General features: G+C 42.5%; 1 protein-coding gene across 11 annotated transcripts in view; it reads left to right on the top strand.

Moving 5' to 3' along the window:
* Positions 1–25736, top strand: part of PPARGC1A (PPARG coactivator 1 alpha) — a 651951-nt gene that overhangs the window by 610071 nt on the left and 16144 nt on the right. For all 11 annotated transcript variants that reach the window (XR_014516001.1, XR_014516002.1, XR_014516003.1 and 8 more), the window contains 5 exons: positions 7165–7210; positions 7320–7393; positions 21658–22573; positions 23230–23334; positions 23487–23607. Coding sequence is in view for 7 of the 11 variants with exons in the window: in XM_083460443.1 (XP_083316569.1) it covers positions 7165–7210; positions 7320–7393; positions 21658–22573; positions 23230–23334; positions 23487–23607 (1262 nt within the window). In the remaining 4 variants the exon portion in view is untranslated. The remainder of the gene's footprint in view (positions 1–7164; positions 7211–7319; positions 7394–21657; positions 22574–23229; positions 23335–23486; positions 23608–25736) is intronic.

Genomic DNA, 25736 nt, shown 5'->3' with positions numbered 1-25736 from the left:
CGTCCTTTACCTTAACCTTTTACTTCCAAGCCCTAATGTGAATGCGGTATGTGTGTGTTTGCAAATGTAGGCCCTTGAAAGAGGAGTCGTAAGGGAGTCACGACTGGCTATGCTTCTGACATACATCTGTGTATTCTATCCATGGCCTGTATGTAATAGTCCTGAGCTGAAGATAAAGACAGTTGGGGAGATGGATTTGTAGCCATGGGGGAGTTGAGGGTTAACTGGATTCCAACAGCACAAAAGTAGTGATGTGTTCCTGGGAAATAATTACCGTCCTGGACAAGCTGGGCTAGCCAGTTCATTAGGGAGCCTCTTTTATTTTCACCGGACTAAAATGAAGACATTGTTAACTTGCAATATATTCCTTAAGAGACAATAAAAACAGCTTTCTTGCAGCTTCTGAATAGGCAATAAATGTGTCAGCCCTATTATAACTTTAAAAAACCCACCATTTTATTGTTTTATTCTCTAAACAGTGTCAAGTGTAGGAACCGTCCTGACCCCTCTTGCTCACTTACCAAACAAGAAACTTTATGGCCAACTAAGCATCCGTAATGACGTTTAGTATCCTCCAGTGTATTGAGAGGGGATTTTGGTCCTATACTAACTGCTACGGCCGGGTTGGAAAAATGCAAATGCCCTCCTCTTTCCTGGCTGAGTTGTTCCTTTTCTTGCTTTCTCCGGATGCCACTTTCTAAAGGCTTATAGGCCCAAGTAGGCTTTATTTAAAGGGACACGGGTGGCGCTGTGGGTTAAACCACAGAGCCTAGGACTTGCTGATCAGAAGGTTGGCGGTTCGAATCCCTGCGACGGGGTGAGCTCCCGTTGCTCGGTCCCAGCTCCTGCCAACCTAGCAGTTCGAAAGCATGTCAAAGTGCAAGTAGATAAATAGGTACCGCTCTGGCGGGAAGGTAAACGGCGTTTCCGTGTGCTGCTCTGGTTTAGTCATACTGGCCACATGACCTGGAAGTTGTACGCCGGCTCCCTCAGCCAAGTAAAGCAAGATGAGCGCCAGAACCCCACAGTCGGTCACGACTGGACCTAATGGTCAAGGGTCCCTTTACCTTAGGCTTTATTTAGAGATCCTGCCACTTAAAAAAAAGTCATTTACTGCCTTTGTCTCCAGAGGTATGAAACTGAGACACGGTTACATCAGCAAGCATCTGTAGCTGCAGTGTCAATGAGCGAGAGAATTTGGTTGTAGAACTTTGTTACAAGCAGAGTTGGAAACAAACATTAGTTTCTCCCCTCGCCCCGAGTTTTTTGTTCCCAAATGGTAATGTTAGTTGAGCAGCAGGGCTGCCTTCTCTTACCCACAGTGCAAGAAGCAATTCAGTGTTGTGATTACTTCTGCCATGCTAAGGCTCAGTTAAGCCATTGCATGTTGAGGTCCCCAAGACCCCCGCCCCCCAAATAACACACACATCACACAGAATTTTTGTTTAAGGTTTTTGGCATAATTTTGGCCACAACTTTATTAACATACATGGATGTGAGTGGTTGCTTAGGCATTGGTTAGGACTATCTGTCCCCCCACCTGGGGACAGAACTGACTTCCGGATTCCAGCGAAAGTCAGTAAGGGGAAACAATATTGGGGAGACACTGGAGCTGCGCCACAGGCCCTCACCTCTCCCCGCATGCTCCCCGCGGCCTGCTGCCCCTAGCCCCTTTCCAGGGATTTGGATGAAAGCATGGCAAGCCCCTGAATTCCTTTAATGGAATTCCCTTGCAGCAGCAGCATTGGAGGGGCAGGCCCAGCCAATCCTTACCCCTCCTCCAACCAATTTTCAACCTATGCCTAACCGCAATTTACAAGTTGTGACGATTTGCTATGCAGTAGGCAAAAACCAAATGGCACCAGCCAATCAGCCAAATGGACAAAATTCCTACCAGGCCCATGCCCCAATGGCAGACGACCCCATGACAGGCATAGCAAGCTCAACACACAAGACCTAAAATAAGGGAGGGCAGGTGGGTGATCCGGTGCACCCTGCGAAAGAGAAAGCTGAACACTGCGTGCACTGCTTAAAAACCTCTGTTCCCTCCCCCAAATTGTTGTTTAGTCGTTTAGTTGTGTCCGACTCTTCGTGACCCCATGGACCAGAGCACGCCAGGCACTCCTCTCTTCCACTGCCTCCCGCAGTTTGGTCAAACTCATGCTGGTAGCTTCGAGAACACTGTCCAACCATCTCGTCCCCTGTCGTCCCCTTCTCCTTGTGCCCTCCATCTTTCCTAACATCAGGGTCTTTTCCAGGGAGTCTTCTCTTCTCATGAGATGGCCAAAGTACTGGAGTCTCAGCTTCAGGATCTGTCCTTCCAGTGAGCACTCAAATTAGCAAAATCAAAATTACTCCAGCAACTCAAACTACTAATCTCTGCCAGAGACCAACCACCCCAACCCGCCTGGCAACAGAGGGGTGGCTTGGCTGGCCCCCACCACAACATGTGCTTTCTTTTAATGAGAACACGCTATACCACCTTAGTCCTTGCCTCCTGCAGTGAGCATAGAATCATAGAATCATAGAGTTGGAAGAGACCACAAGGGCCATCGAGTCCAACCCCCTGCCAAGCAGGAAACACCATCAGAGCACTCCTGACATATGACTGTCAAGCCTCTGCTTAAAGACCTCCAAAGAAGGAGACTCCACCACACTCCTTGGCAGCAAATTCCACTGTCGAACAGCTCTTACTGTCAGGAAGTTCTTCCTAATGTTTAGGTGGAATCTTCTTTCTTGTAGTTTGGATCCATTGCTCCGTGTCCGCTTCTCTGGAGCAGCAGAAAACAACCTTTCTCCCTCCTCTATGTGACATCCTTTTATATATTTGAACATGGCTATCCTATCACCCCTTGTATCTTCATGTGGTCTGGCCAAGTGTCACTCCTTATTTTAGCTACTTGAAGGTAATTTTTGAGCACAGACGCAGGGCTTGAATTTTTAGGGAGCTGCCGTAAGCAGAGTGATAGGCCCATTTAACTGGTTCTTGTCTATAGCAGGCACCTTTGGCCATCCAGAAAGACTGCAACGCCCATCACTCCTGACTATTGGCCGTGCTGGCTGGGGTTGATGGGAGATGTAGTTCCACAACATCTGGAAGGCCAAACGTTCCCCACCCCGATCCACAATGTAGACTCTACACTACTGGGAGCAACTCTTCCAAGTTTTCCGGCAGTGGCTTTCCCCAGCCCAGCCTAGAGATGTTGTGGATGGAACTAAAGACCTTCTGCATGCAAAGCAGGGGTGAAGGGTGAAATCTGCAATCCCTACTCCCTCATCCCCTCCAAACGTAGCCAAATCTTGTAGATATTCTAAAACAGGAGCTCAAGGGAAACCATTCTGTGCATCGTGCAGCTCCTTTCTGTTGCTGAAAATGCAGATAGGAGGCATCTGGGGAAAACCGAAAGATGCTTCATGCAGGCAGTGTTTTACTATTGCCTCTATTGTATAAAATGCCGCAGCATTTCCGCTGAATCATTTCACACATTCCAAAGCCAGTGATTGAGAAAGAGCCAAGCTAGGTGAGGTGATATCCATCTGTGATCAGATATCCTGTCCCTTTGAATGTTGGCCAGTCAGAGGTGTGTTTGTGGATCTAGATTGGGACCGTGTTGCGGGGCGGGGGGGAAGGCTGTTAACACTTTCCCACCGCACTCTTTCCCCCTGTGAATTCAGCTGCTCTTTGCCCTGCTAGAGGAAGTTTAAAGGTAAAGGTACCCTTGACTGTTGGTCCAGTAGCGGACGACTCTGGGGTTGCGGCGCTCATCTCACTCTATAGGCCGCGGGAGCCGGCGTTTATCCGCAGACAGCTTCCAGGTCATGTGGCCAGCATGACTAAGCCGCTTCTGGCGAACCAGAGCAGCGCATGGAAATGCCGTTTACCTTCCCGCCGGAGTGGTACCTATTTATCTAATTGCACTTTGACGTGCTTTCGAACTACTAGGTTGGCAGGAGCTGAGACCGAGCAATGGGAGCTCACCCCGTCATGGATATTCGAACCGCGACCTTCCGATTGGCAAGCCCTAGGCTCTGTGGTTTAGACCACAGCGCCACCTACGTCCCCTAGAGAAAGTTTAACAGTGCGCAAATAGCAAGGAAACAGCCCCAGGTCCCAGTCCAGGTCTACACCAGCTCACCTGAGGGAGATGTGTGAGGGGAAGGGTTAAAAGGTGATGGTGGTGGATCAGGGGGCGAGTGCTGGTAGGATAAAGCTTGGGTCTGTCGATGGGAAAGAGTGGCACCTGATAGGTCAGGAGAAAAGTGGCTCCTTGGCAGTTGACATGAGGGATAGAACCTAATGGATATTTCTTGGAGTGAACTGCATAACCTCTCAAGCCAAGCAGAAAATTGCCTGCTGGCAGAATTAAACTCTTGCTTCTGGAAACCCTGAAAAAAAATGGCTGAATAATAATAATAATAATAATAATAATAATAATAATAATAATAATGCCTTTATTGTCAATGTACAACCTGTGTACAATGAAATTAACTGAGCCTCCTTCCCCCCACAAACACTCAGTCTCATTGCACAACACACCAACCAACACTATATTATTTTCTGTTCAGCAGCCTAACAGCCCACGAATAGAAACTGTTTTCTAGCCTGTTGGTAAGACTGATCATACTTCTATATCTCCTGCCCAAGGGTAGAAGATTAAAAAGGTGCTGGCCGGGGTGTGAATCGTCCCTGTGAATTTTTCTCGCTCTCCTAAGGCAACGATCCCCTGCGATGTCTTCTAGCGGGCTCAGGGGACAGCCCATGATATCATGTGCTGTGTTCACCACCCTCTGTAGAGACTGTCCGTGGCTGTCTAGCCAACGTACCACCCTGTGATACAATATGTGAAGTCCAGAGACAGTACAACCCCAATTCAGGATCACACGTAAGGTGAAGCAGACATTTTCCCTGTCCCTCCAGAGATCAGGACTAGAACCAGTGGGTGGAAACTTCAGGGAGTCAACAAATCTCTAAGAGAAACTTCCTGTAGGTACGCGACAGTAGAATAGTCTTCTTGGTGGTGGGTTTTCCATTGCTGGCGGTCCTTAAGCAAAGGCTGAGTAGCCATCTGCTGTAGTTGCTTTCTGCATTGAGCAGGGTCTAGATGACACCTGAGATCTCTCCCAACTCTATTTATTATTACTTTCCCTGGCAAGTAAAGGCTGCTCCATGGTGAGGAGTTTGTGTGTGTGTGGAGGGGCAGCTAAAGATTGGTATCCCAATTGTTTTCTAACAAAGAACAGCGGAAGGTTTAAACTGCTAAAAGTGCTGTTGTTCATTCATGTCAGGGTTTTAGCATGGAGGAGTTAAACCCCAATTTAAGCCATCTGCGACTCTCTTCCCCCTATTTGCAGAATAATTTGCAAGCGCTTGGATCATATTTGCTTGGGTCTTGGCCTCACAGAAACAACCTATTTTCCTAGTGCTGTATATAAAACTGTATATTGTACAAGTGAAGTCAACTGAATATTCATAGAGTTCTGTTGCTTTGTAGTTATACGGCCGCTGTCATATCCAAGTGAAACGTGAACTGTAGTCTAAATTAAATGTGAAGGAAGCACATTTTCACACTATGTTCTGTGCATTTTTGGGGGCTGTCTGTGTGTGTAGTTTTCTAAGGTCTCAAGGTCTGTATTGCAGGTGTACAGCAGTTGGCATAAATCAATCGTGCAACCTGTTTCAGGGTTCCAGAGGAGTTCCAGATCTCTTTATCTATAAAATATGTGTGGCTGCTGGAATTAAATATAATGTGTGATGTGTGGTTGCTGCTGCAAACAGTCTTGCATCCCTTTTCACTCTCAGTAGTTGGTACTATAAAGTGCAAGTCACAACTAGGGTAGAGAAGAATGTCATTGGTCTGCATTTTAAAACAGACTTACCTAATGCATGCCTTTCAGACTAATATATTGATTGGGACATAATTACCCTTTGGATTTTGCACTTCTCCAAATGTTGTGACACAAGTCTTGGCTCAGAAAAGAGAAAGAAACCAAAATGCATTTTTAAGGATAAAATGTGTATGTTATTTTACATGCATTTAAATATACATTATATAATAATAATAATAATAATAATAATAATAATAATAATAATAATAATAATATTTATTATTTATACCCCACCCATCTGGCTGAGTTTCCCCAGCCATTCTGGGCAGCTCCCAATCAAGTGTTAAAAACAGTACAGTGTTAAATATTAAAAACTTCCCTGAATAGGGCTGCCTTCAGATGCCTTTTAAAGATAAGATAGCTGCTTATTTCCTTCACATCTGAAGGGAGGGCGTTCCACAGGGCGGGCGCCACTACCGAGAAGGCCCTCTGTCTAGTTCCCTGTAATCTTACTTCTCGCAGCGAGGGAACTGCCAGAAGGCCCTCAGCGCTGGACCTCAGTGTCCAGGCTGAACGATGGGGGGGGGTGGAGACGCTCCTTCAGGTATACTGGGCCGAGACCCTTTAGGGCTTTAAATGTCAGCACCAACACCAACGTACTGTGAGCCAATGCAGATCTCTCAGAACCGGTGTTATGTGGTCTCGGCAGCCACTCCCAGTCACCAGTCTAGCTGCCGCATTCTGGATTAATTGCAGTTTCCGGGTCACCTTCAAAGGTAGCCCCATGTAGAGCGCGTTGCAGTAGTCCAAGCGGGAGATAACTAGAGCATACACCACTCTGGCAAGACAGTCTGCAGGCAGGTAGGGTCTTAGCCTGTGTACCAGGTGGAGCTGGTAGACAGCTGCCCTGGACACAGAATTAACCTGTGCCTCCATGGACAGCTGTGAGTCCAAAATAGAAATTTTCATACATGTTTATCTTTTTTGAGGGGGAGGGGAGAATCTCAGAGTAATGCTGGGATTCTGATGAATAAACACATGTGAAACTGGCCTGGACTGGAAATTCCTAGTCAAAACATCTGAACGGCTGTGTATTTCTCTGCTCCCATGAGTAGCAGCCTATATATAGTAGGAGAATTGACAGTTGGGGTGGCATCAAAGTATTTGCTTAATGCAAAATTTTAGGAATGAAGGAGGTGTGGGGTTGTTTTTCAAAAAGCAGCCATGCATTTTCTATCAGGTCTGTTTCCAAACTAATTCAAGACAGCACAAAATTCTCAATTTCTTTCACCATATTTTACACCTGGTTTTCCTTCTTTTTCACCCTCCCCTTTTCAGCCAAACCAATGAGTTTATCGCTTCCTTTGACGCCCGAGTCACCAAAGTAAGTATCAAGAACTGTAAATATTTACAACAGGGAAGGGGTTTTAAATACATTTTGGCTACAGCAACTCCATTTCAGCTTGTTTTTATAAATGTGCCCTGTCTTCCAGTGATCCCAAGGGTTCCCCATTTGAGAACAAGACTATTGAACAAACTTTAAGTGTGGAACTCTCTGGAACTGCAGGTGAGAAGTGCATTGTCAGATATGTATATAGATATAGATGTTTTGTGTGGGGTTTTTTATTGCTAGCTTGACATTATGAATTGCACAGCAATATGTTACCGTGGTCTCTTAAGAGATTAATTGTAATGTACTTTTAACAACAATTTTCCCCACACGGTTCCTTAAGATGAGATTTGCTTTAGAATTATGATTCCACTGTTAGAGAGCTTAGTATAATGTCTAGGGAGAAAAAACGAATGAAATAATTTATCTGGAATAAATTCCCAGTCCCCTGACGTATATATTGCTACATTTTAGCTGCATTTCCCTTTCTCCCACCTGAAAGGGATAATTCACACATGCGTGTTCATTACTTGATGACTGCAGCCATCAGTTGATGGCTTGCATTGATACAAGAATAATCAGGAAGAGCTTTTATATTACCTCAGACTTGATGCTTTCCATTTGAAATATTTCGCACATTTAGGTGGAAGTAATTGAAGACTGAGTGTCCAAGGGTTGTGAATGCATATGTGAACTGGCTCACAGACTGCACAACAGAAGATTTATAGCATCTGATCAGTGTTTTAGAATTTGGTTCCTTCCTGTTTAAATTAGAGGGTAAACTTTGCCAAACAACATTTTTGCTGGGTAACAGGAAAGGGACCATCTAAGCTTAGTATTGGATTGCAGACAGTGACCTCCTCATGATGACGTTTGCAGACCACAGAGCAGTAATGGAATAATCAATTCTCTTGTTTTTCTCTAACTTTAGAAAGTATGAGCTTTGAGGATATCTTGAGTATTAGAATGTAGACCTCGGCAGCCTTGTCTGAAAGCCATAGTATTGCACCTGCCATGAACTTGTCCTCTCTCAAGTTAAGGGCACTCCACAACTTAAAAAAAAAATACACTCATAATGAAATCTTGTCTTATTATGGTCCTCTGCCTTGTACCTTCATTTTACACTCCTAACCTATTCTTGATCCTTTCAGGCTTCAAATCCTTATGCATTTTTTATGTAGCCTTCCATAACTTGATTATATTATATTTATGTACTCGTTTTGAAAAAGTCTGACCATTGGGTAGTTAACAGATCAGTCCTGTCTATCTTTACCTGCAAGAATGTTTACTTCCACAGAAAATGCACCTAGGATGTCAGCCTAAATGTATTGCTTTCCTTTGAGATATCTTCTGCTCGTTCCTGGAGTCTGCAAAAGGTGAAGGGAGTGGTTTCACTGACTCTTCACAGGTTAATATTCTTTAGTGCAGAATATATTAGGCCTATGTAGACACATTTAAAGCACATGACTCCCCCCCCCCCGAGAATCCTGGCATATTTACTGGGTTCCATGTATTAACTTTTAAACAAGTGATGTTCTGATTTTATATACATTTGTTTGCTATTTTTTTTAATCTCAATAAAACATTGGGGACCGTTTAAGCAAGTGGCAAGTGGGGTGCCGTAGGGTTCTGTCCAGGGCCCGTTGTTGTTCGACGTCTTTATAAATGACTTGGATGAAGGAATTGAGGGGATGCTCATCAAATTTGCAAGTGACACCAAACGGAGATGTCCCCTCCAGCATTTCTCCAATGACAATAGCAATGTCCTTTTCCATACCCTCCAACAGTGCTCCAAGGAAAATAGGGGTGTCCTAAGGAAAAGTGGGACATTCTGGAATCAAATCAGAAACCAGGATGGCCTTTGTAAATCTGGGACTGTCCCTGGAAAATAGGGACACTTGGAGGGTCTGTGGTGGTATAGAAATGTTTATTATTATTATTATTATTATTATTATTATTAATAATAATTATTTTGGTCATTAACAGAAATGGGCCCATTTAATTCCAACCTATAGTAGACAGCAGTGTTGTGTCTTCTGCCTGAATGCTGTCTTTAATGTTGCCCTGGCATTGTTTATAATAGTTTAAATAGTGGTTGCATTGCTCCCACTATGAGTGCGCCTGCTTGCGCTATTGCAGTACTGTACACTCTGTGCCTCCTCCTTTCGAACAAAAGTGGTTACTTTACTACACAGTCAACTGATAAAAATGCTCCCCACTCCAGTTATTATTGGTTATCATTTATATATTCTCGATGGATGTTGATAAAGCTGAATCTTTAAATTCATTCTTTACCTCAAATCATCATCTGGGATTTCGCCCTAGGGATTGCAAGACTAATTGTATATCTATTTTGTCAAGATAGGCCATCAGGTGAACTGGGAGGAAACGCTTAGGAAATGAATTAAACGCTTAGGAAATGAATTTCCTGGCAACTCCCCAGGGATTATGCCATTTCCATTTTTAATTTTTGTAGGTAATAAACTTAAATTTTGGGTTTAAAATTCTTCTCAAAATGTCCTGCTGCTTCTTTAGGTAAGACATATTTGAAGGAACAGTTCCAAAATCACATTTTGCGCCTCATCAGTTTAAGAATTTGAGGTGATAACTTTCACACTTTTTGCCCAGTTTGGGCCATAGCAGGTTCAAGATGGCCAGAATAGATCTACAATGTACTGAGATAATTTATGGGAGCATCATGGCAAAGATGCAAAATGGGCAGTGTAAGCATGCATGGAATAAATCCTGTTTTTCAGGTTTTGCTTAAGGGGAAAAAATAGCCTCTAGAGCCCCATGTTCTTTCAAGTATATATTATACACCCAAAGCTTTTCCATTTAGCTTGCTGCAGAAACTATGCAGCAATCAGACAATGAAATACTAGATTAGAATTGTTAGGGCAAAACATAACCTGCCCCCATTTTGTACTACCAGTGGCAATATTCACACGATATGTTGTATGCATGCTGTATTTTCTTTTTTTTTCAAGTGAATTTTTATTGTTTTCCTTACATATTCTTTTCCAACAAATTGTAATAGCACCATACATTCCCTTTGACTCTGCCGAGTCACGACCCCCCTCCCTCCCCACAACTGGTATATTTATCCTCTTTCCATCACACATATCATTCTCAAATTAGTACTATTATACATTGGAGGTGTTATGTCAATCCTGCTAGTGTCTTGACCTCTTTACAATTCTTCTTTAAATATTCAATAAATTTACTCCAGTTATTTTGGTATCTTTGATCTCCCTGGTCCCGGATCCTCCCTGACAGTTTGGCAAGTTCTGCATGTTCTGTCAACTTTGCCTGCCGCTCCTGTATAGTTGCTATATCTTGTACTTTCCATCTTTGGGCCAGAAGGGTCCTCGCGGCAGCTGTAGCATACATGAACAAATTTTGATCTTCTATTTTAATTTCTGTTCCTATTAAGCCTAATAGACACGCTTCCGGTCTTTTGGGGAAAGTATATCTAAATATTTTTTTGAGTTCATTATAAATTGATTCCCAATTTTTTTTTTACCTTATTGCAGGTCCACCACATATGGAAATAGTCCCCATCTGCCTTTTTGCATTTCCAACACTTTCTTTCTTTTATCCTATACATTTTAGCTAATTTTACTGGCGTCAAATGCCATCTATACATCATTTTTAGCAAGTTTTCCTTTAAAGTCATGCATCCTGTGAATCTCAAACCCTCCTTCCATAATCTTCTCCACGCATCCAGTTCAATGTTATGCCCAATATCAATTGCCCATTTTATCATTGATTCGTTTACTTCTTTGTCTTTTGTATACTATTCTAGCAATAAACTATACATTCTTGATAAAATTTTATCTTTACAGTCTATTAACTCAATTTGGAATTTCGATTTTTTATCATCGAACCCATTTCTCTTTTTGTCTTCCTTTAATAAATCACTGATCAGAAGGAAGGCAAAAAGATTTTCACTCCATTTTTGTCTTTCATATAAAACAGGATAAAAAAATTCCTTCCAGTAGCACCTTAAAGACCAACTAAGTTAGTTCTTGGTATGAGCTTTCGTGTGCATGCACACTTCTTCATTCTTTATTTTTCATTCTTTATTCTTTATTCTTTATTTTGACTATGGCAGACCAACACGGCTACCTATCTGTATATAAAACAGAGTCAATCCATGGACATTTCAGAATAATTTATTTAAGAATGATGGCTACTGCATGTTTGTTTGTTTTTCCCTGCGAGGAAAATCATCGTATTTTCCTTGTTTAGCAGCATTAAAGAAATTTTGTGTACACAAAGCTAATGAAAACAAATTTAACTTGTCCAAACTGTCTAACAGGGAGGTATCCATGAGGATAATTTCACTGAGGATAAATCATCCAGGAAAAACGCAATGCTTGCAATGTATATAGCTTCTTTTTTTTTACATTTTAGCTTATGTTTTAATAAATATTCCCTGAAAGAAAATCTGTTTTAATTCCACCATATTAAAACCAGAACATCCTAGTAAGTCTCTTCAGATATACCTTTGGTCTCAGTTGCATAATTATACAACTTTTCTTCATTGTTCCTACGTTGGTGACATGTATGCCAATCAGTGGCGAGGCAAAGCAGGAACAATCAAAATCCCTTTCTTCCTGCTTGTTTCCTCCTTGATTTTCTTAGCTTTTTTAGTATTTTCACCTCTTTCTATGTAGTTTCAGAACAAATAGAACAGAATTTGTTTTGATGAAGATAAATTGATGTCGGCCTTTAAAACGGCTTCCCCATCATATTCCCTTTCTCCCCAGCTGTCTGAAAACAAATGGGTGCATTTCTGTGGTGTGTATAGCATACTAAAGTCAGAAAGGAATTGCTTTCATTTGCTTTTCAAAGCTGTATTGGTCTGTTGTATTATTGTTTTTCAATAAATATTTATATACTTATTTGACCGTAACCCCATAACACCTATTAGGGATTACTTCTGAGTTGATTGGCCTATGATTGGTAATTTTAATCTAAGGAAACGGTCACAGTTAAATCTGAAGCAAGGCAGTCTTTATTCTCCTTTACTTAGGCCTCTGGGCTCCACCTCCCATAGACCCTAGCTCTGCCCACCACTGATAAACAGTTCCAATAGATTATCCTTGAGGAAATATGGTCCCTGGCAGAATGAAGCTTAATTAAGAAGTAGCTTCCCAAATTCACCTTTGCACTAAAGATGGATAAAAAAAAGTAAAGGAGCATTCATCTTGTGAAACGACAAACACTTCATTAAAGCATCTTGATAGTTCGCACTTTGGTTCTGCTGGTGTGACATGTTCTGGTGGCATATTCTGCTCAAGAAATTAGATGATGCTCTGTTGAGTATCCTGCATGAGACATCATTAATATTTGTTGATGAAGCTTGGTCATATAGGTGACACAGAAATTATTCAGGCACAAGACAGATGGATTATTGTAGTATGAAGTCTTTCTCAAGATCAGGGAGAACATCAAGAAAATGCTCATCCTCACATGCCACAGCAGAAGCTTCCCCAACCACCCCCTTTCCTTTACCACTTGTTGAATCACACCTTTTAATGTATGGAACCTAGTGAGAGATTGGTATTGAAATATACTCGGAGTCGAGAGTGGATTCCATGCTCTTTATTCAGCTCATAGTGGTGGGAGGAATGGAAGTTTCCCCAGAATGTCTGCTTTATATACATTATTCACACAACGGGCCCCATGTGATTGGCTAATTCCGGGATTCACCTGTAGGCCAATCAGGTTGTGGATTCACTTCCACCTGGAGCTGGATTGGGTGGCTCCTGTGGACCAATCAGACTGCTGCATTCTGGACCCTATTGTTCCAGGACCAATCAGACTGCTGCCTTTTGGATCCTATTCAACTCAGTACATAACAGGTATACTTTGTGGACCAGAACTACAGTGGCATTTGGCAAATCATGGCTTCTTGCATCTGCAGTGGAAATGTGGCAACTGTGACTTGGGACCAGTGAGTGCTAGTCAACACTGGTCCTACTCAGAGCAGAACCACTGTAGTTAATGGACACAGCTAACTTGGGGAGCATAAAAAGAACATATTGCATCAAGTGGACAGTGTGCTATTGTGCTTGAGCCATTTCCACAGGCCTCTGGTTGGCCACTGTGAGAGCAGGACTAGGTGGACCATTGGCCTGATCCAGTAGGCTCCATATTGTCCTTTACTTGTTTTATCTTCTGAAAAAATTGCCATCTAGAAAAGAAGCTCCAACCCTGAGTTGCCTTCCCACCCCTGCCCCACTCCTTCATTACTGCATGTTGCCCAAAGCTGAAGAGAGTAGTGGACTGTGAAGATGCTAGTTCCTCAAAAAGTGCATATCAATGCAACTTTTGCCTCAAATCTTACCAGGCAGGGAAGTATTCATTAATTTATTTGACTTGGTTCTAAAGCTTGTGTCCTGCCTTCAGAAGGAAGGAAGGAAGGAAGGAAGGAAGGAAGGAAGGGAAAGAGACACACAAAGTTCTAACACAGTGCATGATACCTGTAAGCAGGTATCATTGACTGTTTTGGGAATGCTGGAAAAAATAAACTGGGATTTCCTCATTCTTGGGCCATATTTTAGGCAGTTACCAAGAGTCACCGGTATATTGCTTAGCTTTTCAGACATACCCAAACCTAGTCTGGGTTAGTTAGCATTCACAGGTGAATGTTGACAGTCACCAAATTCCAGATGTTCAATGTAGTAACACACACACACACACCAAGCACAAGTTCCATTATCTGACGCGTTCCCTACCCCCTGTTGCCACTGAATTGCAGCCTGGCCACCCCTATGGCTGGTGTTTGGGTTGTCTACCCACAAAGCGATAAAGTGATATGAGCAAGAATGGGTGGCGGAAGGTTCAACCAGGGGAATGCCATCTAGTAAATTATTAGATCTTTCCAGAGGTCTATATTTATCCTCTGCTGTACTGACAACAAGATTAAACTGACTGCTCAACAGACATGTAGTCCTTTATTATATGATGGCTATTTAATTTTATTATCCATTCCCAGCTTCTGCCGTTTTGTGTCGTACAGAAGCCCTGCTGATTCTTTTACTGAATCAGGCCATTATCTTGTGTTCAGTGCCTTAAGTGGCTTTAAATAATGTTTCCCTTGATAATCCCATTTCCAAACTCATAAGATGTAAAAGAATCTGGTGGGTTGTTGTTTTTTTAATAATGCTGATATTCACAGCATGTCTCCAGGAAGGTTCAACTCTCTACAGCCCGCCAATATGCATCCACAAACGAGACGCATTATCAGATGTTTGTGTGTTAACGCTGAAGTGCTCTCAGTCATGTTAAATTTTGACAGAGAAATTGCCATCAGTGTAAACCTGTGTTGTAAAGGGATGAGAGTTTTGGAATAAATTTCCACATTAATCTTAGGTAGGAGCTGGTGTTCTGCAACGGCTAAAGCAGACTTGCACAATTTGTGGACCACCTCAGTGGACACAGCCCACTAGCCAGGTAGTGTTGCCTTCCAGGTGGACGCCACAATAAACACCTTGTGGGCTGGATTCAGTTTGGCGGGTCGGCAGTATCTGCAAGCCTAGGCTCAAATGTTATATTCAGGTCTAGGTAAATCTATCCCATTTTGGTCAAATCTGTGAGGGAGCGGACTGAACTTCCGCAAGCTGTTAAAAACAGATGTATTTCCTTGGCCTCAAATACCAGTCAAACGATTCCCGGTTCCTGTAATTGTGGTATGCTGCTTTTATTGGCTTTTTAAAAATGGTACATTGAATTCTTTGTGTTGAATTGTTTTATTGAATAGTATGCTATTGTATAATAAGTCTCACAGTACAGTATATAGTACAGTACAGTAGATTGACTTATTTATTTATATCTACTTTGAGGACCTTATTTTGAATCAAATGTATAAGCATGTATAGAATTCTTCTAGATATGTTAAAGCAGTTCACATACATACATACATACACTAAGTGCATGGGTAGGCAAACTAAGGCCCAGGGGCCGGATCCGGCCCAATCGCCTTTCAGTCCGGCCCAATTGGCGTGTTTTTACATGAGTAGAATGTGTCCTTTTATTTAAAATGCATCTCTGGGTTATTTGTGGGGCATAGGAATTCATTCATTCCCCCCCCCCCCAATAAATAGGTCTGAGGGACAGTGGACCAGCCCCCTGCTGAAAAAGTTTGCTGACCCCTGACTAAGTGCATTCCGTGAAACATTTGATTTCTCTTTCCATTCCAAAAATGGAAGCACCATTCCAAAATACCTAATGAGTTTGTGGCTAAAGTGATACTTGGATAAAGGACATTCACGCTCACACTAATTTTCCTGTTCCAAGAGGAGCATCTACACTTGGATAACTTCTTTTTAAAAACAAAACAAAACATAACTGTGTTAAATGTTTGGAATAGTGATGCATGTGGTACTTGGTTGTGCCATGCGCACGTTTTCCAGGAGTGTAGGGAAAAGGTTGTGCTTTTTAAAAGGGAAAATATCATGGAAACTTGTGGCAGAGAGAGGAAGGCAGTTTAAGCAGCCTTGCATTGCAGTTGGGGAATCCTTCTCGGGGAGCAGGGAGAGGAGGAGGCGGTGCCAGAGGTATTGGATTGTCCTTGTAGCATTTGCAAAGGCCATTCAATTTAAGGGAAGACCTTTTAAAGAAAACTTTAAAAAGGTGGCCTTGAAAGTTTGCTTTAGGCAAAACTTGGTTGCAAATTGGAGATGTGTGGACCCTCCTGACTTGACCTGCAACCTCCATATTTATTTGGATACGTTCCATTATGCAGAAGAGCACTGTGGCATTGCAGCCGAGGACGAGGTTGTGGGGAAGGGAAGGAATATCCTCAAAACAAAACAAAACAAAACAAAATTAAATGGCTGGTGTTCTAAGGGAAGCATTGTTGTGGTGCATGTACCACTTCTACTGGATTTGCTGTGCAGAAGTACATAAGTGTGAGTGATGTAGAGGTACTTGTTTATTATAGAGCACATTTCAATGCAGTAATCATAAATATTGCTAAGGTTGTGCTCTGTTGAAATATGACCTACATACTCTTGATTGTTTGTGTTACGTGATTTGTCTGACACCCATTACATCCCGGGTAATGGCAGCCATTTGTTGCTCTGCACAGCAGGCGCTTTTGACAAAGGAAAATAGGCAGCAATAAAAAAGCTATAGTCTGAATTACATTCTGCACAGTGCCGCACTGCTGAGAGTTTGTGCAAGTGTGTTAACAATGCTCTGAACTGCCTCTTGTCAGCCTTCAGCCTGTAATGGCCATCTGTCCTCACATAAATCTGTCAAAACCTGCTAAGTTCAAGAGAGAGCACGGAATATACCTTGCACTGTCAACGCGAAAATGTACACATTTTGCAGAGAGAAAATCAGCCGGCGTGAAATAATCCAAAAGGGTGCAGAATGTTTTAGCACTATTGATTTAGGATCATGGCATGAGATGGAACTCAGATTACTGTGATTAGAGTAAAGGCAAAGCAGACGTGATACTCGCTGTGAATAAATATGGCACTAATTTTCTCAAAGTTTATATACAGGGGAAGTGGGCAGAGTTTGGTCCTAGGTAGGAAAGAAGAACCCATGCTAAACTTTTCTTCTCCTTACTTAAATAAATATTGGACATTCCCCCTCTTCATTGGTGACAGAGGTCTTCTTAGGGGTTGGTGAAACCAGCCGCCCGCCAGGGTGCAGGTCCAGGGGTGGGTGGGTGTAAAATTCACTCCAGAAATTTATCTGTGTAAAGTCATTAGACAACAGCTGGGAGCTCAGCAACAAGAGAAATGGAAAGACAGTATTAAGGTAGACCGCTAGAGACTGTGGAGCATATGACGTTTTTGTGTGTGGTGCCACAGCAAGATCATACACAGGGGAAACTTCCCATCCTTGTCGCACCTCAACACAAAGGCATGCAGGGGTTTTTTTGCCCCTTCGCACCACTTCGGAACACTTCGAGTTCTTGGGTTGCATAAAATGTAGTAATTTCTAATGTGCCTGTTGTGGTGAAGTGTGGATTTTCCCCCCTGTGAGGGAGCACTGATATACCTCCTTGCCAAGAATCCAGGGGAGCCTTCATAGTGACAAACTTGGGTTTGCTCCTGACAGTACACTCATCGGGAAGCCATAGCAAATACTGGCTCACTACGCGGGTGGCGCTGTGGGTTAAGCCACAGAGCCTAGGACTGATCAGAAGGTCAGCGGTTCGAACCCCCGCGACGGGGTGAGCTCCTGTTGCTCGGTCTCAGCTCCTGCCAACCTAGCAGTTTGAAAACACGTCAAAGTGCAAGTAGATAAATAGGTACCGCTCCGGTGGGAAGGTAAACAGCGTTTCCGTGCGCTGCTCTGGTTCGCCATAAGCGGCTTAGTCATGCTGGCCACATGTCCCAGAAGCTGTACACTGGCTCCCTAGGCCACTAAAGCAAGATGAGCGCCGCAATCCCAGAGTTGGCCAGGAGTGGACCTAATGGTCAACCTTTACCTTTATATGTTTGCAGGTTCAATTTTGTAGCCATTTGTTGGAGGCAGGTCTAATTTTGAATGCTGCCCTATGTGAAAAGCTTCCTGCAAATAGAAAACCGGCACAGCCGTCAAAACCTTAGGCTAGCTTTCTGTCAGAAAGGGAGAAGCTCTCAAAAGAGTTATTCCCCACATGCACATTCTGTTTCCTCAAAACCATGTGATTTCATGCCCATCTTATTTTCTTGATGTGGGTGGGTGGGGATTAATTTGTTTAGCTTTCATTTTGCTTATGTGTGCATTTATAACTTCATTTCAACTTAAAAGGCATCTAATATACGTGAGTTGTTAAGTTCCTGTGCTTAGTTCCTAGTCCTTAATTTTTAAGGCTCCCCAACACACACACACACACTCTCTCTCTCTCTCCTTAAACATAGTTCCAGTTACAGATAGGTAGCCGTGTTGGTCTGCCATAGTCAAAATAAAAAAATTCCTTCCAGTAGCACCTTAAAGACCAACTAAGTTAGTTCTTGGTATGAGCTCATACCAAGAACTAACTTAGTTGGTCTTTAAGGTGCTACAGGAAGGATTTTTTTTATTTTTCCTTAAACATAGTTCTCCTCATCTCACCTTATTTCTTTTTGCACATTTTACTAATGATATGGAAGTATTTTTATTTTAGGAGAAATTCAGTGGTGATTAATTTTTTATTTTGTTTATTTTGTTTAAAAACAGACACTTTGCAAGCCCTTCTGTCCAGCATCCTCGCCAACTTTACCATACAATACCCTTCGATAGTCCATTGGCTAGAACAGGTAGTCATTATCGTTTGAGGTGCATAAATGACGCAGCCTTTTTTCATAAAGCCTATGACTCTAATAAAGTTATTGACCACGTTGACCTTCATCAACAAATAGCTTTTCTCCAAACACCACATTACCAATGTTAAAAAAAAAGCCAAATAACCAGAAATATGTAATTGCATTGCAGGACCTGTAGGTTTCACATCTTTTGCTCAGTTTGGCTCAAACTGACCAGCAAAAACATCTATAAAATATTAAAATGTTTTGGGGAGCATCAGCAAAAAAATTAGAAAAAGCAGAACCAATTCTTTCACTGAAGGATAAGAGAGTTCCTTTGGACTAGTGCTCTGTCTTCTGCAGATTATACACATTTCTCACTGTCTCTCTTTTGGCCTGACACTGATCAGTGGTTGATCATACCTCTGTTGAGGTAACATTCCTGATGCAATACAATATTGTTCCCTCCATTTGTCAGCGCAGTTCCTTTCACAGACCTTAAAATTGCATCTTGAGGGATTAAACTAGACCCCCTTGTTCCTGATGTAGGCTATAAGTCCCCACATCTTCCGTGGCAGGGGGGACTCCATTTCGTGGTTTGCCTCAGGTGCCAAAATGTCTTGGGCTGGGCACACTACCCGCAGCAGTGACAACATGGCTGTGCAGTTTGGTGGATTATTGTTAGGGACCCAGAGGCCTTGGGCTGTTATGTGGTGGCTTGGTGTATTGAGACACACCTTGGATGCCTCCAAGTCAGTGAGATGCTTACGTGTTGCTCTTGAAACTGAACATTTCTGACAGCTGTTCTCTGTGTTACTGGCAATTGGAATGCTGTAGGTGATGGCTGAGGTTTGTGCGGAATGGGTTTTTGTCTTATTTTGCCAACGTTACACCTCTGTTCCTCTTTGAATTTGCCTATCTGAACTAGAGATCTTCAGATTCCACACTGTAAAACTAAAACAACAGAGTTAAATACAATTCTGAACAGCTTTATTTAAGCCAATCCTATGCTGTTGGTAGGAAGAACAATACTTAAATTACCCCTGGACACTATTTGACTGTTCAGTGAACATTTCCATCGATGCAAATTTCGGAACCTCCTTAAAAAAGAAAGAAAAACAACTTGTTTCATTACCCAACTTAGCTTCTCAGTTAACTTGCCTCTCAGCTAGGAAGATGTAGTTCCCAACATTTTGTTTTTTAAAAATCATTCGATTAACATAATCTTTTATAGAACCTGAAAGAAACTCAAAAAGAGTTGCAGACATCCGCTACACAAAACTATCAGCAGTGGGATGAAAGCTTTGCCTTCTTTCATTCTAGGTGGTTCAGCGTGGCTGTGTGTGATCTTTCATCTCTGCAAAGAGATCTGGCATAGTAAATTCACATCATAGTGTGCGGGGAGAGCGGGGGAACCTGGTAGTTATTGATCTGACATTTGTCTCCTCTTTATTTACTTAATCCTCTATTTGCTCAACACAAAGTAAATTTCAGCCTCTCCTTTGTAATATTCATTGGCATTTGAGTATTTAGTTGCCGTTTCAGTTTCACTATTGTTCTGTTCCTCCCCACCCCTCCCGCTCCCACCCCCCAGCAAAAAACAGTGTTTTTGAAGAACCTTGTTGTTTCCAATATTTTATTATTTGTATATTAGCAAGGGTTTCTTGAATTATTGAGCTCTGCAGACCTAAATCATTGCTACAGATTGTATGGCCAGTTTTAGGTCTTGTATCTCTTTGTGTTGTCTATTACTGAAGTACTCCATGTTTCTGTCATCTAGATTGTTTTAGTTTTAAAAATAGTTGGATTGGGTGGAGAAGACTGTGACGGTGTTTTAGATTTACAGTTTAAATCTACAATTTACAGTGTCAACTTTGTATAATGAATGCCACTGAAATTAGTTCAAACTCTCTCTCTATTGAGAGGACACCCAAATAGTCCAGAAACCTGATCAGAAAATTAATTAATAAAATCAAAATCCACCCCCCTTCCAATAGTGTTTGATGCATCTTAGTTTTGATGTTTGAAGGAATAAACATTCCTTAGACATTATTTTAGCTGTGTGCTTACCAATCACATCTGCTGTTGTTTTCTTAAATAATGCTATGCGTGTGGGCCCCAATTCTCAGTTCATCTGTGTCATATGGAGAAGAGAGGATTGCCCCTTCACCCCCAGCCACAATCTTGATGAAAACTGATTTCCCCCATGTGGTAATAATAATAATAATTTATTAAGCAAATAAGAAAAAAAGCTTCCATTGATACCCATGGTAGATTTTTGGAGGGGTTTTTTTTGCAATGCCTTTTGCAGTATTGGGATGATTTTCATTGTGATTGAGGCTGGGGAGGGAAGAGATAAGGATCCCTTCCCCATGCACAGTTAAAGAAGCTTCTGGTTTGGCCTGTGCTGACAAACATTCGGAAGCCCTTTTTAGAGCGCTTCTTTTAAGCAACTTTGGAGCCATAGGAATGCATGCCCCTCCCACATCACTGTGGTAGTATTGAAGACCAAGGCCATGTGGGAGGAGCCCATGATTTGGTTCTTCTCATGCCAGTGTTTCTCCAGTTACTTTGGGGGACAATGCTGGTGTGGAAAGGAACCACAACATTCGCTTCTGCCTTGTGATCTAGGACTTCGTGACATTACCAAGTGGTGCAAGCAGGATCCATGCTGCAGCTATTCCACACCACTAAAGGTAATAACAGAAGGGACTTTTAGTATCATCAGCATCACTTTTTATGTTGCAAGGGGTAAATAAAAGCATTGTTTTGTTTTTAGTTGTGTGTGTGTGTGTGTGTGTGTCTTTGCTTGCTTGCTTCATTCATTCATTTTAATGAACATGATTTCTTTACGTATATAGCACCCTCAATGTTCATAACACATTACAGAGTAGCAACAAGATGATAAATCTTTTCCTCTGAGATTCTGACTATCTAAATTTCAACTTGGGGAAGTCGATGGCGGGAGGTGAGCAAGATGGAAGCCAGGGTGAACTAGAGAAGATTGTGTGTTCGGTGTAGTTGCATGCACATAAAATAGGTGAATAAGGGGTTGTGGCAAAGGTTTTGTGGAAAATATGGGTTTTGAGGATATGTTTCAGGGAAGCGACAGGAGGGGGCCTCATGAAGGTGTTTTGGGTAAAGTTAGGGTAGAACCCACATGCTAACCAACTTTGGTTGGTTTTTGCTTTGCTTTCCTCTTAGGCCTAACTCCGCCTACAACCCCTCCTCACAAAGCCAACCAAGACAACCCTTTTCAGACTTCACCAAAGCCAAAGTCGTCATGCAAGACTGTTATGCCACCTTCCAAAAAACCGCGCTGCAGTGAGTCTTCCAGCTCTCAAGGACATAACTTAGTTCGGAAGGGTCCGGAACAGTCAGAGCTGTATGCACAGCTTAGTAAAACAACTGTGCTGTCTGTCGGTCATGAGGAGAGGAAGACAAAGCGGCCTGGTTTGCGGCTGTTTGGTGACCATGACTACTGTCAGTCTGTTAATTCGAAAACAGAAATACGCATCAACCTATCCCAGGAGCTTGAGGAGTCCAGACAAGTCCAATTGAAAGGCTGCTTGCCTGAGCGGTGGTGCCATATTTGTTCTTCTTTCGAACAATGTGACCAGTACAAGAGAGAGACTTCACAGGCGAACAGGCAGGATTTGCAGTGCAACAGCCGGAAACAGCTCCAAGACCAGGAAATCCGGGCCGAACTCAATAAGCATTTTGGTCACCCTAGCCAAGCTGTTTTTGAGGAGGAGACCACTAAAACCAGTGCACTGAGGGACAACGGCAATTATAGTGACGAACAATTCTCCAAGCTACCTATGTTTATAAATTCAGGACTAACAATGGAAGGTCTTTTCGATGACAGCGAAGATGAAAGTGACAAACTGTGCTGGTCGTGGGATGGGACGCAAGCCTACTCATTGTTTGACCTGTCGGCTTCTTGCTCATCTCTTAACTCTCCATGCAGAGATTCAGTGTCTCCACCCAAATCCTTCCTTTCTCAAAGATTCCAAAGGATACGTTCTCGATCAAGGTCCTTTCCTCAGCACCGGTCTTGTTCCCGTTCTCCATATTCCCGATCGAGATCAAGGTCGCCGTGCAGTAGATCCTCCTCAAGGTAGTGTACTGGAAGAAAGCTTCTGAGCAGTAACAAGCGGCGTGATGGGCTGTGACTGCCCGCTTGCAGGAAGTTGCTGTGCTAACCTTTTATCAGCAACCTCTCCGATGCTAAGCTAGTTACAGTTCATACGAAACGAGGCTGACAGTCGCTAACTCAGTCATCTATTCTTATCTCAGTAAAGAATTTGCAGAGAGAAAATAAATCACTTCGGCAGACAAAAGGAAATACTTTCCCACACAATTATGGAATTCATTCCCGTAACATGTACTGATGGCCAACTAACTTAGAGGTTGTTGAATTATTATTTTTTTTAAAAGAATCAGTTGAAATTTGCGGAAGATAAGTCTCTTAAAGGATAGGAGCTCTGATAAGCTAAGTGGAGTCCCCATGATCTCTCAATACGCAGAGCCTGACTTGTATGTCAAAATGGAGCCACATAACTTGCCATTGCTGGAGTCAGAATCTTAGACAAGTTGGACCCTTGAGCTAGCAAGGCGATGCATATTTTGTTGTTAGGTGGCTAAGAAATGCACATATTATGACAAAACCTTATCAGCAGATAGAAAGAAGCTATTGATGTGAGCCGTAGGAAGCTGGGGATAACTCATCCTTTACAATCAGTGACAAATGTTCTTTTTTATTTCTTCTAACAGATCTTCCTACTATCATGAGTCCAGTCACTGTAGACCCCTGGCATATAGAAGTTCTCCCTTGTATTCAAGATCCCGATCCAGATCGCCATATAGCCATAGACCCAGGTAGTGTAGCATCCCATATTTATACGTCTCGCATTTTTAACCTATATTTCTTTTTGCATGTGTCAAAAGAACAACACACCCAATCTTTATTATTCATTGTACCTCTGGGAAATTCAGGCACTTGATTTTAATGATTAAGTTATGTCTCCTAGATATGACAGCTATGAGGAATATCAGCATGAAAGGCTGAAGAGGGAAGAATACCGCAAAGAATATGAAAAACGGGAAACTGAAAGGGCCAAACAAAGAGAGAGACAGAGGCAGAAAGCAATTGTAAGCACTATGCAGATAACTTTCATTTTGGAAGAGATTTGTTTTATACTCCTTTTCTCTGTCTTTTTTCTCCTTAAATGGAACAAACAAAACACACACACTAATCTCTTCACATGCATTTCTCAGTAATTCTGATCTCCTTTGCTCCAGTTGTGCTTTCATTTCAATGCTCACTTTGCCTTTAAAATGTAATATTTTAAAGCTACTGTAAATCATCACTTTCTACATTCTGTAGCCACTAGAAGACATATTAGAAAAGGGCTTTGTCATGGATAGTAAGCAGCAAAGTAGCTTAAATTTTCGTAGCATATGGGATGTATAGAAATATATAAATCTGCCATAGAAGCAGCAACTTCTGTAATGCAGACAAAAATGTGCTTTGTCCTAAGATGTTTGTCTTGGGGCATATGTGTGCTACAAAGTTAAGGCAGTTGTTTGCTTATTTCAATGCCGTTGCATCCCTTGAAGAATCTGGGTGACTCTTAACTTCGTTAGAGACCCTTTGCTCCCTCACAGAACTAAAGTTTCCCAAGAAAAGGAATAGCTTTTCAACCAGTTTCAGTCTTTGTGTAAATTTGCCCCTGGCAGTGAGTCATTGGATAAATGCAGAGTATTGGCATAAGGTTTCGTGGTGACACAAAAGCTATACATTAGGTTTAAAACAGGACTTGCTAGGGGTGTGTGTGTGTGTTGGGATTCGTTATTGCTGCAAATAGTTGGCTGGCTGCGTGAGGCCGGAGAAATATCACTGTAAAGAGTTACAACATGCCCTTGTATGACCTCTTGTCCCATGCGCTCCCCCACCGAGATGTTGACATTCCTCCATTGACCTTGTATGCCTCTTTGAAGCAATAGTACAATAGCTCTGATTTTCCTAATGGCTCGAGCAAGGCCTGGCTCCATTTATATCTGGTTAGAAGTTTTGAGAAGACTAAATTTGAGCTACATTGTTGGGCTATGCCATTTCTTTGGAGCAAGGTTAGTAAATGTGGTCCCTTTGAGGTCTTGGGTTGCATCCCTGACCCTGATGGCTCTTGTGGTTGATGGGAGTCGGAACCCAACAACAGCTAGAGGGTTGGCTTCCCTTCTTTAGATGAACAAACATTTTCAGGTGTGCTACACGAATGTTTTGAAAGAGCCTTCCTATGGGCTGCAAGGGACATTTGCTAGTGATTGTTCTTCACCAACACCACTCGCCCAACCTGTGTAATGTTGTGGTTTTGACACCACACTGACAAAGCAGATAACACGAGGCAGTGGTAGCAACTTAACAGCATATTTTACGTTTGGGACTTGAGACACATTTTTGAAAATTACTCAGAACCCAAAGCAAGATGAACTCCGTTGAACAAGCCCCCATATTTCCGCATGTAGCAGATTGGACTAGATGATCCTTAGGGTCCCTTCCAGCTCTGCATTTCTATGATTTTAAGAAATAATACAAGTCAGCCAAGCATTGGGAGATAGACTATAGTGGCAACATGCAGATTGTGAAAGCTTTCACATATGCGCCTTCAAAAATGTCTTTGAAAAATATTTCAGCTGTCATTTGTTGAGTGAGGTCTAAGGTATTCCGACAGAGAGCATATGCCGTTGTTGTTGTTGTTGTTTTCGTTTTCTTTTGGCAATTTCACATTACACTATAAAAGAATGAATTTCTTTTTGGTAAGCGCCACCATCAAGACCCTAGCTTTGCACCATTTCCAATTCCAGACAGTGTGCTGGGGCAGTGGCACTGCTCACCTGACCTCCTGACAGCTGAGGGAGAGGTGGAGATGTGAAGTGGCGAGCTCAGTGCAGTGCAAACACACCAGCAGGAGCAATGGACTGGCTGCACCAATGCCTTTGCACTGCGCTGACCTTCCTGCCACTTCCCCCTCTCCCTCTGGATAAGCATCAGCGACTCACCTCTTGGGAGGTCAAGTGAGCAGGAAGGGCTGTAGCTGAAGGGCAGAGAATCTGCTTTGTGTAGAGAAGGTCCCACGTTTGGTCTCTAGAATCTCCAGGTAGAGATTTGCCTGAAGCCCTGGATAGCTACTGTCAATCTCTGTAGGCAGTGCTTTGACTCAGTATAAGACAGCATTCTATGTTCCTCTGCCTCACGCTACTAACTTCAGCTGAAGGTTGAC

The sequence above is a fragment of the Podarcis liolepis genome, assembly GCF_965112155.1.
Source record: "Podarcis liolepis genome assembly, chromosome: 9".
NCBI classification, from domain to species: Eukaryota; Metazoa; Chordata; class Lepidosauria; order Squamata; family Lacertidae; genus Podarcis; species Podarcis liolepis.
Note: the sequence above shows the minus strand (reverse complement) of the source record. Positions and strands in the feature narration are given on the sequence as shown.